General features: G+C 49.2%; 1 protein-coding gene across 1 annotated transcript in view; it reads right to left on the reverse strand.

Moving 5' to 3' along the window:
- Positions 1 to 12556, reverse strand: part of LOC309415054 (CDC42 small effector protein 2-like) — a gene marked incomplete at its 5' end in the record, with an annotated part of 75202 nt that extends 62646 nt beyond the window's left edge. The window contains one exon of the mRNA XM_082012445.1: positions 12503 to 12556. Within this exon, the coding sequence (XP_081868571.1) occupies positions 12503 to 12556 (54 nt within the window). The remainder of the gene's footprint in view (positions 1 to 12502) is intronic.
- Between the last annotated feature and the right edge of the window lie 2162 nt (positions 12557 to 14718).

Consider the following 14718-nt stretch of genomic DNA (forward strand, 5'->3'; position numbering starts at 1 on the left):
GGGACTGCTGCAAATTGAAGAACAGCAGGTATCAATTGCTACCAGGACAGTGCACTGGCGGCAATATCGCACAAGCCGAGACTCCCTCGCTCCCATCCATGAGCTGATTCATCAATTCGAGAGCCAAGGAGTGATCAGCAAGACCCACTCACCTTTCAATAGCCCCATATGGCCTGTGGAAAAGTCTGATGGAGAGTGGAGGTTAACAGTAGACTATTGTGGCCCAAACGAAGTGACGCCACCACTGAGTGCTGCTGTACCAGATATGTTAGAGCTCCAATATGAACTGGAGTCAAAAAGGCAGCTAAGTGGTATGCTACAATGGACATTGCCAATGCTTTTTTTCTCAGTTCCTTTGGCAGCAGAGTGCAGGCCACAGTTTGCTTTCACGTGGAGGGGTGTCCAATATACTTGGAATCAACTGCCCCAGGGGTAGAAGCACAGCCCCACCATTTATCATGGACTAACCCACACTGCACTGGAAAAGGGTGATGCCCCTCAACATATACAATACATCGATAACGTCATCATGTGGGGAAACAAGGCAGAGGAAGTGTTTGAGAAGGGAAAAAAAGTAATTCCGGTTCTTCTGAAAGCTGGTTTTGCCATAAAGAAAAGCAAGGTCAAGGGACCTGCACAGGAGATTCAGTTCTTGGGAATAAAATGGCAGGATGGACATCATCATGTGCCTATGGATGTTGTCAACAAGATAGCAACTATGTCTCCACCAGCTAACAAGAAGGAAACACAAGCTTTCCTAGGCCTTCTGGGGTTCTGGAGAACACATGTTCCAGGTTACAGTCAGCTTGTGAGCCCTCTCTATCGAGTAACCCAAAAGGAGAACTATTTTGCGTGGGGCCTTGAGCAACAACAAGCCTTTGAGCTGATCAAACAGGAAATAGCTTGTGTGGTAGCTCTTGGGCCTGTCCAGACAGGACCAGCTGTGCAAAATGTACTCCACACTGCAGCTGGGGAGCATGGTCTTACTTGGAACCTCTGGCAGAAAACATCAGGAGAAACCCGAGGTCGACCATTAGTATTTTGAAGCCGAGGGTATCAAGGATCAGAATCCCACTACACCCTGACTGAAAAAGAGATACTAGCAGCATATGAGGGAGTTCGAGCCGCTTCAGAAGTTGTTGGTATGGAAGCACATCTCTTGGCACCGCAATTGCCTGTGCTACACTGGATGTTCAAAGGAAACATCCCCTCTACACATCATGCAACCAGCGCTACATGAAGTGGGTAGCGTTGATCATGCAATGAGCTCGACTGGGGAAACCCAACCACTCAGGAATCCTGGAAGAGATCATGGACTGGCCAGAAGGCAGAGACTTTGGAGCATTGCCTGACGAGGTGGCTCGTGCCCAAGCAGTGCAACCATATAATAAGTTATCAGAAGATGAAAGGCATTATGCATTATTTACTGATGGATCCCGTTGTGTTGTAGGAAACTATCAGAAGTGGAAAGCTCCTGTGTGGAATCCCACATGACAACTTGTTGAGGCCCCTGAAGGAGAAGGCGAGTCGAGTCAGTTTGCAGAAATGAAAGCCATCCAACTAGCCCTAGAGACTGCTGAATGAGAAAGGTGACCAGTACTCTATACTGACTCCTGGATGGTGGCTAATGCCCTATGGGGGTGGCTACAGGACTGGAAGAAGACCAATTGGCAGCACAAGGGTAAACCCATCTGGGCTGCTGCATTGTGGCAGGACATCACTCCCTGGGTAGAAAACATGGCTCTAAAGGTACGTCATTTGGATGCTCATATGCCCAAAAGCCACACCACTGAAGAACATGGAAACAATCAACAGGTAGACGAGGCTGCCAAAATTGAAGTAGCTCGGGTGGACCTGGACTGGGAATGTAAGGGTGAGCTATTTGTAGCTTGATGGGCCCATGAGACATCGGGATACCTAGGAAGAGATGCAACATACAGATGGGCTCGTGATCGAGGGATGGACCTGACCATGGAGGCCATCACACAAGTCACTCATGAATGTGAAACATGTGCTGCAATCAAGTGAGCCACATGAGTAAAATCCCCCTGGAAGAGAGGGCAGTGGCTGAGTTTTTGATATGGCGAGGCCTGGCAAATTGACTATATTGGACCACTGCCATGAACATGCCAAAGCAAGCAGTACATACTCACCATGGTGGAAGCAACTACTGGGTGGCTAGAAACATACCCCGTAAACCATGCCACTGCCCGAAACACCATCTGAGGCCTTGAAAAGCAAATTTTATGGTGACATATTACCCCAGAAAGAATTGAATCAGACAATGGAACTTATTTCCAAAATAGCCTCATAAACTCCTGGGCCAAGAAACATGGCATTGAGTGGGTGTATCACATCCCCTATCACCTACTGTTAAAGGCTATGTTGAGAGTGTTGGGCAATGGGGCATGGAAGCACTGGGATACAAATTTAGCAGAAGCCACTTGGCTGGTGTCCTGGTTTCAGCCAGGATAGAGCTGGTTTTCCTCACAGAAGCTAGTGTGAGACTATGTTTTGGATTTGGGATGAGGAACTGTTGATAATGTGCTGATGTTTTGGGTTGTTGCTGAGCCGTCAAGGACAGTCCAGCTTCTTGTGCTGGCCTGCCAGCGAGCAGGCTGGGGGTGCACGGGGAGCTGGGAGGGGACACAGCCGGGACAGCTGACCCAGACTGGCCAAAGAGATATTCCCTACCATCCGACGTCATGCCCAGTACATAAACTGGAGTTGGCCGGGGGGCGGAAATCGCTGCTCGGGGACGGGCTGTCGATCACAGGGTGGTGAGCAATTTCTGTATTGGGCCTCACTTATTCTTGTACATTCCTTTGTTGGTATTATCATTATTGTTCCCTTCTTTCTTTCTGTCCTATTAAACTGTGTTTATTTCAACCCACGAGGTTTTTCCTAATTCTCTCCCCCGTCCCACTGCGGGAGGGGGAGTGAGCGAGCGACTGCGTGGTGCTTAGTTGCCGGCTGGGGCTAAACCACGACAGTCCACCCCTTATTCCATACCATTTACATCATGCCCGGGTCCTATACTTTTCAATACATTCCAATTATTCATTATTACTCTTCCTGTCTTTTAATATATACACACAGATATCACTTTCTTAGTCCATGGGCCATCACTTTAAAATGCCTGTGGAGTTCAGTCAGTCCATGACTCTGGGCTTCATCCATCATGGCAGTCTCTCAGGGCAGGGGAGATGGTATGTGGTGTTGGATTGTCATCTGGCACGGTCCATGTCCATGATCTGCAGGTCGAAGATGTCGATCTCGAGGAAATTGTTGGGCGCAAGCTGCTGAAACCAGTTCTGGTTTCATCACTGCTGCATGTTGCTTGGTTTCAGTGAAGCTCATTCTTCATCAGTCTGGGAGATTCTTACTGTAATACCATTGATATGGTAGATAGCAGCCATAGTAGCAATGTCATACTGAACAATTAACATAATACAATTCAAATCATTGACTGTTTTCACCCAAAATCAAGTCTCCTTGAGGTACACATCGGACTTCCCCATCCTTCCGCATTACCCACCAAGTGCACCCAGGTCCCTGGGCAAAGGCAATCCCACGAACGGGTTTGCCTTTTCCTAATGCAGGAGTAACCCAGACTGTCTTCCCCAGCATGTTTCTCACATGCACCACAGGGACTTTATCCCCTTCTACAGTACGTAGAAGTTTTGATTGGGCAGGGCCAGCTCTATTAGTAGATCCCCTAGTGTTGACTAACCAGGTGGCTTTGGCTAAATGTTTATCCCAATTTTTGAATGTCCCATCACCCATTGCTCTCAGGGTAGTCTTGAATAGTCCGTTGTATCGTTCAATTTTTCCGGAAGCTGGTGCATGATAGGGGATATGATACACCCACTCAATGCCGTGCTCTTTGGCCCAGGTGTCTATGAGGTTGTTTCGGAAATGAGTCCCATTGTCTGACTCAATTCTTTCGGGGGTGCCATGTCGCCATAAGACTTGCTTTTCAAGGCCCAGGATAGTGTTCCGGGCGGTGGCATGGGGCACAGGATATGTTTCCAGCCATCCGGTGGTTGCTTCCACCATGGTAAGCACATAGCGCTTGCCTTGGCGAGTTTGTGGAAGTGTGATATAGTCAATCTGCCAGGCCTCCCCATATTTATATTTCAACCATCGTCCTTCATACCAGAGGGGCTTTAACCACTTGGCTTGTTTGATCGCAGCACACATTTCACATTCATGGATAACCTGTGCAATAGCATCCATGGTCAGGTCCACCCCTCGATCCCGAGCCCATCTGTATGTTGCATCTCTTCCCTGATGGCCTGAGGTGTCATGGGCCCACCGAGCTATAAATAATTCACCCTTATGTTGCCAGTCCAGATCCACCTGAGCCACTTCAATCTTAGCAGCCTGATCCACCTGATGGTTGTTTTGTTGTTCTTCAGTGGTGTTGGGATCACCCTGCACGGCTCTTTTATGACGAGATTCTCTAGTCGGGCAGCAATATCTTGCCACAATTCAGCAGCCCAGATGGGCTTGCCTCTGCGTTGCCAGTTGCTCTGCTTCCATTGCTGCAGCCACCCCCATAGAGCATTTGCCACCATCCAGGAGTCAGTATAGAGATAGAGTACTGGCCATTTTTCTCGTTCAGCAATATCTAAAGCCAGCTGGATGGCTTTCACCTCTGCAAACTGACTTGATTCACCTTGTCCTTCAGCCACTTCTGCAACTCGTCGTATAGGGCTCCATACAGCAGCTTTCCACCTTCGATGTTTGCCTACAATACGACAGGACCCATCAGTAAACAGGGCATATTGCCTTTCGTTCTCTGGCAGTTCATTATATGGTGGAGCCTCTTCAGCACGTGCCACCTCCTCTTCCGGTGATATTCCAAAATCTTTGCCTTCTGGCCAGTCCATGATCACTTCCAAGATTTCCGGGCGATTAAGATTTCCTATTCGAGCCCGCTGTGTAATAAGCGCGACCCACTTACTCCACGTAGCATCAGTCGCATGATGTGTAGAGGGGACCCTCCCTTTGAACATCCAGCCCAGCACCGGCAGTCGGGGTGCCAGGAGGAGCTGTGCTTCAGTACCAACCACTTCTGAGGCAGCTCGAACTCCTTCGTATGCCACCAATATCTCCTTTTCAGTTGGAGTATAGCGGGACTCAGATCCCCTATATCCTCGACTCCAAAACCCTAGAGGTCGACCTCGAGTCTCTCCTGGTGCCTTCTGCCAGAGACTCCAGGTAGGGCCATTCTCCCCGGCTGCCGTGTAGAGCACATTTTTAACATCTTGTCCTGCCCGGACTGGCCCGAGGGCTACGGCATGAACTATCTCCTGTTTGATTTGTTCGAAGGCTTGTCATTGCTCAGGGCCCCATTTAAAATCGTTCTTCTTCCGGGTCACTTGATAAAGAGGGCTTACAATCAGACTGTAATTTGGAATATGCATTCTCCAGAAACCCACAACGCCCAGAAATGCTTGTGTTTCTTTTTTGCTAGTTGGTGGAGACATAGCTGTTATTTTGTTGATCACATCCGTTGGGATCTGTCGACGTCCATCTTGCCATTTTATTCCTAAAAACTGGATCTCTTGTGCAGGTACCTTGACTTTGTTTTATAGCAAAACCAGCTTTCAGAAGTACTTGAATTATTTTCTTCCCTTTCTCAAAAACTTCTTCTGCTGTGTTGCCCCATACGATGATGTCATCAATGTATTGCAGATGCTCTGGAGCTTCACCCTGTTCCAGTGCAGTTTGTATCAGTCCATGGCAAATGGTAGGGCTGTGTTTCCACCCCTGGGGAAGTCGATTCCAGGTGTATTGGACACCCCTCCAGGTGAAAGCAAACTGTGGCCTGCACTCTGCCGCCAAAGGGATCAAGAAAAACGCGTTAGCAATATCAATGGTGGCGTACCACTTGGCTGCCTTTGACTCCAGTTCATATTGAAGTTCTAGCATGGCCGGCACGGCAGCGCTCAGTGGCGGCGTGACTTCATTCAGGCCACGATAGTCTACTGTCAGTCTCCACTCTCCATTAGACTTTCGCACTGGCCATATGGGGCTGTTAAAGGGTGAGCGAGTCTTGCTGATCACTCCTTGGCTCTCCAGCCGACGAACCAGCTCATGGATGGGGATCAGGGAGTCTCTGTTGGTGCGATATTGCCGCCGGTGCACTGTTGTGGTAGCGATCGGCACCTGTTGTTCTTTGACCCTGAGCAACCCCACCACAGAAGGGTCCTCTGAGAGACCAGGCAAGGTGGACAGCTGTTTAATTTCTTCCGTCTCCAAGGCAGCTATACCAAAAGCCCACCGGTACCCTTTTGGGTCCTTGAAATACCCTCTGCTGAGGTAGTCTATGCCCAGGATGCACGGAGCCTCCGGGCCAGTCACAATGGGGTGCTTCTGCCACTCCTTCCCAGTTAGGCTCACTTCGGCCTCCAGCACAGTCAGCTGTTGGGATCCCCCTGTCACTCCGGAAATACAGATGGGCTCTGCCCCTATATGGCTTGATGGCATCAGGGTACATTGTGCACCGGTGTCCACTAAAGCCTTATATTCCTGTGGGTCTGATGTGCCAGGCCATCTAATCCACACAGTCCAATAAACTCGGTTGTCCCTCTCCTCCGCCTGGCTGGAGGCAGGGCCCCTCTAATCCTGCTCATAGTACTCGTTACCCACTTCTTCTAAATAGGAATCAGAAGTCCCTTCAAGAGGATCAGAGGTGAGATCAGCTCTTCTATTCTTTCTGGGAAGCTGCCCACTGGAAAGTGGAGCGACGATTTTCCTCGAGGAACCTGAACCCCCTTTTGTAATTGTTTTTCCTTGCAGCTCGCGTACTCGTGCCTCTAGGGTCGAGGTAGGTTTTCCATCCCACCTCCTCATGTCCTCCTCTTCAAGTGATGACTCGCTCTCTTCCCTCTTCCGTGCTTGTGATGGCCCTGCTTCAGAGCACTCTGCCTCCTCACTCTCTTCCTCTGGCTCCTTCTTAGCAGAATCTTCCTCCTCCCTTACTAAACGAGCTGACTTCCGCTTCCAAGATTTCTTCTTTTGTACAGGGGCAACTGATACCGGGATGGGCTGGTTCTCTGATTCAGCTGCAACAGTCTGAGTAGCTACAGTGCCCGCCGTGGGGGTTGGAGTAGTCACAGTGCCTGTCGCAGGGGTTGGAGTAGTCACAGTGCCTGCCACATTGCCATCAGACCCAGAGAGCCTCTCTCCCCTTTGCACAGTGTTAAATAGGGTTCGGTAGGCATGGGCCAGGCCCCAGCACATGGCAATGATTTGTGTCTCCTTGGAGCTGCCAGGCTGACAGCATACTTCTTCCAGATATTCTGCTAGTTTATCAGGATTCTGCACTTGTTCGGGAGTGAAGCTCCAAAACACCGGAGGTGCCCACTGCCCCAGGCATTTGCCCATGCTGTTCCACACACCCTGCCATTCATAACTATCCAGCCTTGGGGCAGATCTCCGGGTGATATTCTTAAATTGCTTGCCAACCTTAGACAAAACCGAAACAATGTTCCCCAGAAGTAGCAATAGAGGTATTTTAACTACCCAAGGGTGTTCAAAATACTGAAAAATTATTGTGATGAAGGAGGAAATGTTATGATAGAGGGTAGCAAAGGTACCAATCTGCATTTCCTCCATAAAAAACCTTTCAGAGGCAGAAGTATAATTGCTAATCGTCTCCACAAGACTGTAGCCAAAATACAGTAACGGCTTTAGTACAGAGCTCAGATGATACCATATTAAGCTCAAGGTCAGTGCTCTAAAAACAAAATTCACAGGCGAGACATTACTAATCATTGCAGAGTACAGCAGCCCGCAGAAACCAACACTGATCCTTAACATGTACAGCAAAGACGAGAGCATGATGCAAATCAAATAAACTGATATTGTGACCTGCAACCGTTATTATCTCAAGCCTCGAGCCCCACGTTGGGCGCCAAAAAGGACTGTCGTGGTTTAGCCCCAGCCGGCAACTAAGCACCACGCAGTCGCTCGCTCACTCCCCCTCCCACAGCGGGACGGGGGAGAGAATTAGGAAAAACCTCGTGGGTTGAGATAAACACGGTTTAATAGGACAGAAAGAAAGAAGGGAACAATAATGATAATACCAACAAAGGAATGTACAAGAACAAGTGAGGCCCAATACAGAAATTGCTCACCACCCCGTGATCGACAGCCCGTCCCTGAGCAGCGATTTCCGCCCCCCGGCCAACTCCAGTTTATGTACTGGGCATGACGTCGGATGGTAGGGAATATCTCTTTGGCCAGTCTGGGTCAGCTGTCCCGGCTGTGTCCCCTCCCAGCTCCCCGTGCACCCCCAGCCTGCTTGCTGGCAGGCCAGCACAAGAAGCTGGACTGTCCTTGACGGCTCAGCAACAACCCAAAACACCAGCACATTATCAACAGTTCCTCATCCCAAATCCAAAACACAGTCTCACACTAGCTTCTGTGAGGAAAACCAGCTCTATCCTGGCTGAAACCAGGACAGCTGGTTAACACCAGAGGATCTGCTAACCATCCTGGTCCTGCCCAAACAAAACCCTTACATATTGTTAGAGGAGATAAGGTCTCTGTAGTGCACATAGGGAAGTGGCTGGGGAAGGCGGTGTGGGTTGTTCCTCCCATGGGAAAAGGCAAACCCATTCGTGGGATTGTCTTTGCTCAAGGACCTGGGTGTACTCGGTGGGTAATGCAGAAAGATGGGGAGACCTGATGTGTGCCTCAAGGAGATTTAACCTTGGGGGAAAAATAATCTGTGATGTGAGTTGTATGTTGTAGGAAGCAATGTAGCAGGAACGCCTGAACTGACGAAGAGCGACTTTCGTGAGGATCCAGACAAGTGCAGCAATGACCCAAACCAAGCTGGTGCTGGTGCGCGACAATTGAACATACTGCTTCTCCTGTCCTGAGCACCCATCTTGACAGATGGGGCCCAAGCCTGTTCTTGTGAACATCTGGAGGAGTGGAGGAAGCCCATGGAATGGGAGAGGGACATGTATCTGTTAAAGGACAGGGGATAATAGTTAATGAGAATGTATAAATCTGTATGTTGGGTATAAAGATGCCTGAAGTATGTATTTTAAGTTGTGTTATTCATTTTAAATACAATGGGATGGTGAGAAGATATATATGTATTAAATTATGTGGGACCTGAGCATGACGCAAATGATATGGAATAAGGGGTGGAGATTGTATTGCATCTGGCTGAGATAGAGTTAATTTTCCCCATAGCAGCCCTCATAGTGCTGTGCTTTGTATTGGTAGCTAGAATGGTGTTGATAACACACCAGTATTTTGGCTACTGCTGGGCAGTGCTCACACAGCATCAAGGCTGTCTCTCCAACATTTCCCCCTCATCAGTAGCCTGGGGTTGGGCAAGATCTTGGGAGGGGACACAGCCAGGATAGCTGATGCAAACTGGCCAAAGGGATATTCCATACCATATGATGTCAGCTCAGCAATAAAAGCTAAGGGAAAGGAGGAGGAGTGGGGGGCATTCGTGTTCCGATGTTTGTCTTCTGGAGCAACCGCTATGTGTACTGAAGCCCTGCTTCCTGGGAAGTGACTGAACATCGCCTGCTGATGGGAAGTAGAGAGTAAATCTTTGTTTTCTTTTGCTTCCACACATGGCCTTTGCATTTTGCTTATTAAACTGCCTTTATCTTGACCCACGTGTTTGGTTATTTTTTTTTCCCCATCCTAGTTTCTTCCCCCTGTCCTGCTGAGGAGGGGAATGATAGAGCGGCTTGGTTGGCACCTGGTGTCCAGCCAAGGTCAACCCACCACAACATCTTAATCTTCTCTGTCTCTGTCCCCGACTCTTTGAGTTTTCCTTCTCTCTATCTTTTGCACCTTTGCTTACTGTTTCCCTCTCTCGCTCTATCTCCATAACACGCCCACTCTCTCGATGTCTCTCCGCCTGTCTCCATCTCTGAATTTTGTCTCACTTCCTGTCTCCCTCTTTCTCTCTCCCCCTGTCTGTCTGTCCCATAGTTGTTCAGTGTCTGGTTCTTGCTCAATGTGTGGCGCTTGCGCTCTCCCTCCATATCTCTCTTTCTCTGGCTCACTCATGCCATCTCACTGTCTCTCTCAGTCTCACTACCTTGCTCACTCATGCTCGCTCTCGCTGTCTCGTGCTCACTCAGTGTGTCACGTGCCATCTCGTGCCCACTCCCATCATCTTGTGCTTGTTCTCACGCATGCTACTGACACCTTGCGCTCATTTTCTCACCTGCTTGCACTTGCTTGCAATCACACTCTCATGCTTGTGACTGTCACTCTCTTGCTGCCTCGATCTTTCTCCACCTAGTGATAACTATCTCTCCATCTCTTGCGCTCACTCAAGCGTGCGCTCGCGTCTCACCTACTGTTTTGACCAATCACGCTCGCTCCAGCGCACTCCTGCAGTCTCCCACTTGCTCACTGTCTCTCACTTGTGCTCGTCTCCTCTTACATGCTGTCTCACACTCAGTCTCATGCTCGCTTGCTGTCTCACCCTCTCTCACTGTCTTGCACTTGCCACCTCAGTCTCACTCTCTTGCCCTCACTGACTTGCACTCACTCACTCTCATGCTCGCACTCATTCTGTCTCACAACTGCTGTCTCACTTGCTCTTGCCATCTCACGTTCCCTCTCTTCCTCTTTTGCTCGTGCTCTTTTCCTCCCTCTCTTGCCCGCTGCCTCCCTGTCTCTCACTCTAGCTGCCTCGCTCTTGTTCTCGATACTCTCCCACCCCCAGTACATGCTCATCTCCTCCTTCTCTTGTTCCAGCTCATCTTCTCACATTCGCCTCTTCTCTTTCTGTCGTGCTCATATCCTCGTGCTCTCCTTTGTGCTCGTCTTGTTCCTCTCTCATGCATTCATCTCATCTCTCATCCCCTCCCTCTCTCGATTGTGCTCATCCCCTCCCTGTCACTAGTCTCCTCACACTCTTACTCACACTTGTATCCTCGCATTCATCTCCTCAAGTCTCATGCTCGCATTCATCTCCTGGCACTCATCACCTAGCACTTGCAATCCCACTCTCACCGTCCCGCACTCACCTCCTTGTACTCACCTCCTCCCCCCAGTCCATCTCCTCCTTGCGCTCATCTCCTTGCCCCTTGCTCTTGCTTGGCCCCTCGCCTGCCTCCTTGCCCACTCACTTGGCTCCTCATCCACCTCCTTGCTCCCACTCACCTCCTTGTCCACTTGCCCCCGCTTAACCCCTCACCCCATCGCTCGCCTCCTCATCCCCTGCCCCCTTGCATCCCTCTGTCCCCTTGTGATTGCTCATCCCCTAATCCCTGCTTGCCCCCTCGCCTCCTCACCCCCTCTCTCTTTTGCCCCCCCCACTTGCCCTCTCACCCTCCCTCTGCCTTGCTCTCTTGCTCGCCCTTGCCCTCCCTTGCCCTCTCACCCTCCCTCACTCTCCCTCCCTTGTCTGCCCTTGCCTTCCTGCTCCCCCGCCCTCCCCACTCACTGTCGTTCTCTTGCCCCCACTCTCTCGCCCTCTCGCTCCCACCCTCCCTCTTGCACCCCTCACTCTCAGTCTCTCGCTTGTGCTTGCTCCCTCCCTCACTCTTGATCTCGTACAACCACACCCTCTCTCTCCCCCGCCACGTGCTCTCTCTCCCGCCACGTGCTCGCTCTCCCACTCACTCTTGCTCTCTCACCCGTGCTCCCCTGATTGCACACTCACTCACTCTCCTGCCCACACTCACTCTCCTTCTCCCACTTCTACTCGCTCTCTCGCTCTCGCTCTCTTGTGTCCTCACTTGCCTGCCCTCACATGCATCTGCACTCTCTCCTGTGCTCCCACTCCCCCTTGTTTGCACTTGCACTCGGCCTCACTTGCTCCCTCCCTCTCTCTCCCTCCCTCCCTCTCTCACCCCCTTGCACTCCCACACACACTCTCACTCACTCCCTCTCGTGCTTTCACTCCCTCACTCTCACCTGCTCACTCACTCTCGACCGCTCTCCCTGGCTTGCGCTCCTTCCCTGCCGCCTGCCCCATTCTCTCATCCTCCCTCTTGCCTGCCTTCTCTCTGACTTCATTTAAATGAATGCTAAGAAAGGCAGAGGAGGAATGGATTTTACCCTATAGTTCTTAACAGCAATATTTCCTTTCTTCACCATTGTCCAGCCACACAGGAAAATAAGCCTTAAACAGTATCAGATGTCACAACATTTCCAGATTTCCACCTGCTTTTTGGCAGATGTTAGAGCAACAGTTTAGGTCCTTCTCACTCTCACCCCCCACCCCTTCCTTTCTCCCTCTCTACCATTCAAACATACAAAGGTTCTTTTCAGAGACTTCAGACAGATTTAAGATTAAGGATAGGAAAATGTCTCTATGACAGTCTAGATCAGACTTTTTTCTTTCACAGCTAAACCAAGATGGTAGTTAATTCCTTAATTCTCACTGGGCTTAGTCCAACAGCACTAATTTAAGAAGCTAAAACAAAAGAAAAAAGAAAAATTGAACAATGTATTGAATTATACACAAAACAGTTCCAATACTCATACTTACAGGCTGAGGCTGTTCTGCAATACAGCAGTTGAAACACAACCAGAATTCACTCATTGTTTACAGTCTGAAGTGCAAACACAGATGAAAAGCAGGAATCAATCTCTGCAAAAGTGTCTCCAGGTAGCAAGTTCTTTAAATAGTTTTATTTATAATGGTTCCAGTGTGAAAAGTTTCTCTGTTGAGCTTTTCTCCAAAGAAAAGTCAGTCCCAGGATAAATAGGTTGAAGATAATTTATTTTGGAGTCTTCTTTCAGAAGAATGGTCCCAACACCACACAAGTGTGCTTATGCTTCTTTGATCCCTAGCGTTATGTGAACCTGAAAAGAAAGAAGTACAGTACATCAGAAAGAAAGAAGGATCTCATACTCACAGGCAGCCACCCACGCCAGTGATTTCTTGATAATATCTTGAACTACAGAGTGGAGAGACACTAGCAAACAAGTCACACGCTTATTTCTTTTTAAGAGACATCTCTTAAAAGCACAAGAGCAGGCAATTCCAAAGTGTTGGAAGTCAAGCAAGTGGGGCAAGAGGCCAGCTTGGCTGAGCAGGGATCTTCTTCTAGAACTTAGGTGGAAAAGGAAAGTGTATGGACATTGGAAGCAAGGACAGGTGATATGGGAGGACTACAGAGATGCTGTTCACCACTATAGGGAGAAAATTAATGTGGCCAAAGCTTGATTAGAGTTCAAGCTGGTCAGCATTGTGAAAGACAACAAAAAGGGCTTTTTAAAATATGTTAACAGCAAAAGGAGGATCAGAGATAACATTGGTCTGCTACTTGATGAGGTCAGTCACCTCACAAATAGGGACATAGACAAAGCAGAGACGTTTAATACCTTTTTCACCTCTGTCTAACACCGATGACAGGCCCTGGGACCCCCGGAGCCCTGTGTTGGTACACCATGACTGAGGGGATGATAAACTCCCAGCCAACTCTGAACTTGTTCGAGACTTGCTGCTCCAGCTGGATGCACATAAGTCTATGGGGCTCAATGGGATTCATCCCAGGGTACTGAAAGAGGTGGCCAATGTCATCGCAGGACCTCTCTCCGTTATTTTTCAGCAGTCTTAGGAGTCTGGAGAGGTCCCAGTCGACTGGAAGCTGGTAAATGTTGTCCCAATTTTCAAGAAGGGCAAGAAGGAAGACCCTGGTAATTACAGGCCTGTCAGTCTCACTTTGGTGCCTGGTAAAATTATGGAGAAGGTTATTCTGGGTGTTATTGAAAAACACTTGAGAGACAACGCAGTCACTGGTCATAGCCAGCACAGGTTCACCAGGGGAAAGTCCTGCTTAACCAACTTAATTTCCTTTTATGACAAGGTCATCCATCTAGTTGACCAAGGGAAGCCAGGAGATGTGGTGGTTTTGGATTTTAGAAAAGATTTTGATACTGTCTCTCACAGTGTCCTTCTGGACAAAATGTCCAACATACAGATAGAAAAGTCCATAATACGTTGGGTGAGCAATTGGCTGATGGGTCGGGCTCAGAGTTCTACTAAATGGGGTTACATCAGCCTGGCAACCAGTCACCAGTGGGGTTCCCCAGGGCTTGATTTTAGGGCCAATGCTCTTTAATGTTTTTATAAATTATCTGGATGCAGGAGTCAAATGTACATTGTTTACCGATTATACTAAATTAGAAGCAGCTATGGACTCCATCGAGGGTAGAGAGGCCTTATAGAGAGGTCTGGATAGACTAGAGAGCTGGGCAATCACCAACCATATGAAATTTAACAAGAGCAAGTGCCAGATTCTGCACCTGGGATGAGGTAATCCTGGTTATACATGCAAATTGGGGGATGAGAGGCTGAAAAGCAGCCCTGCGGAAAGAGATCTGGGGGTTTGGGTTGATGGCAAGTTGAATATGAGTCAACAGTGTGCCCTGGCATCCAAAAGGGCCAACCATATCCTGGGGTGCATCAAGCACAGCATAGCTAGCTGGTCAAGGAAGGTGATTGTCCCACTCTACACCGCACTGGTGCAGCCCCACCTCAAGTACTGTGTGCAGTTTTGGGCGCCTCACTATAAGAAGGATATCAAACTATTAGTGTGTGTCCATTAGAGGGCGACCAAGATGGTGAAAGGTCTCCAGGGCAAGACCTTGAGGAGCAGCTGAGGTCACTTGGCTTGTTCAGCTTGGAGAAGAAAAGGCTGAGGGGCGACCTCATCGCAGTCTACAACTTCCTCAAGGGGGGCAGCGGAGGGGGAAGTG

This window comes from Phaethon aethereus, assembly GCF_964289735.1.
Source record: "Phaethon aethereus genome assembly, chromosome: W".
In the NCBI taxonomy this organism is placed as follows: domain Eukaryota; kingdom Metazoa; phylum Chordata; class Aves; order Phaethontiformes; family Phaethontidae; genus Phaethon; species Phaethon aethereus.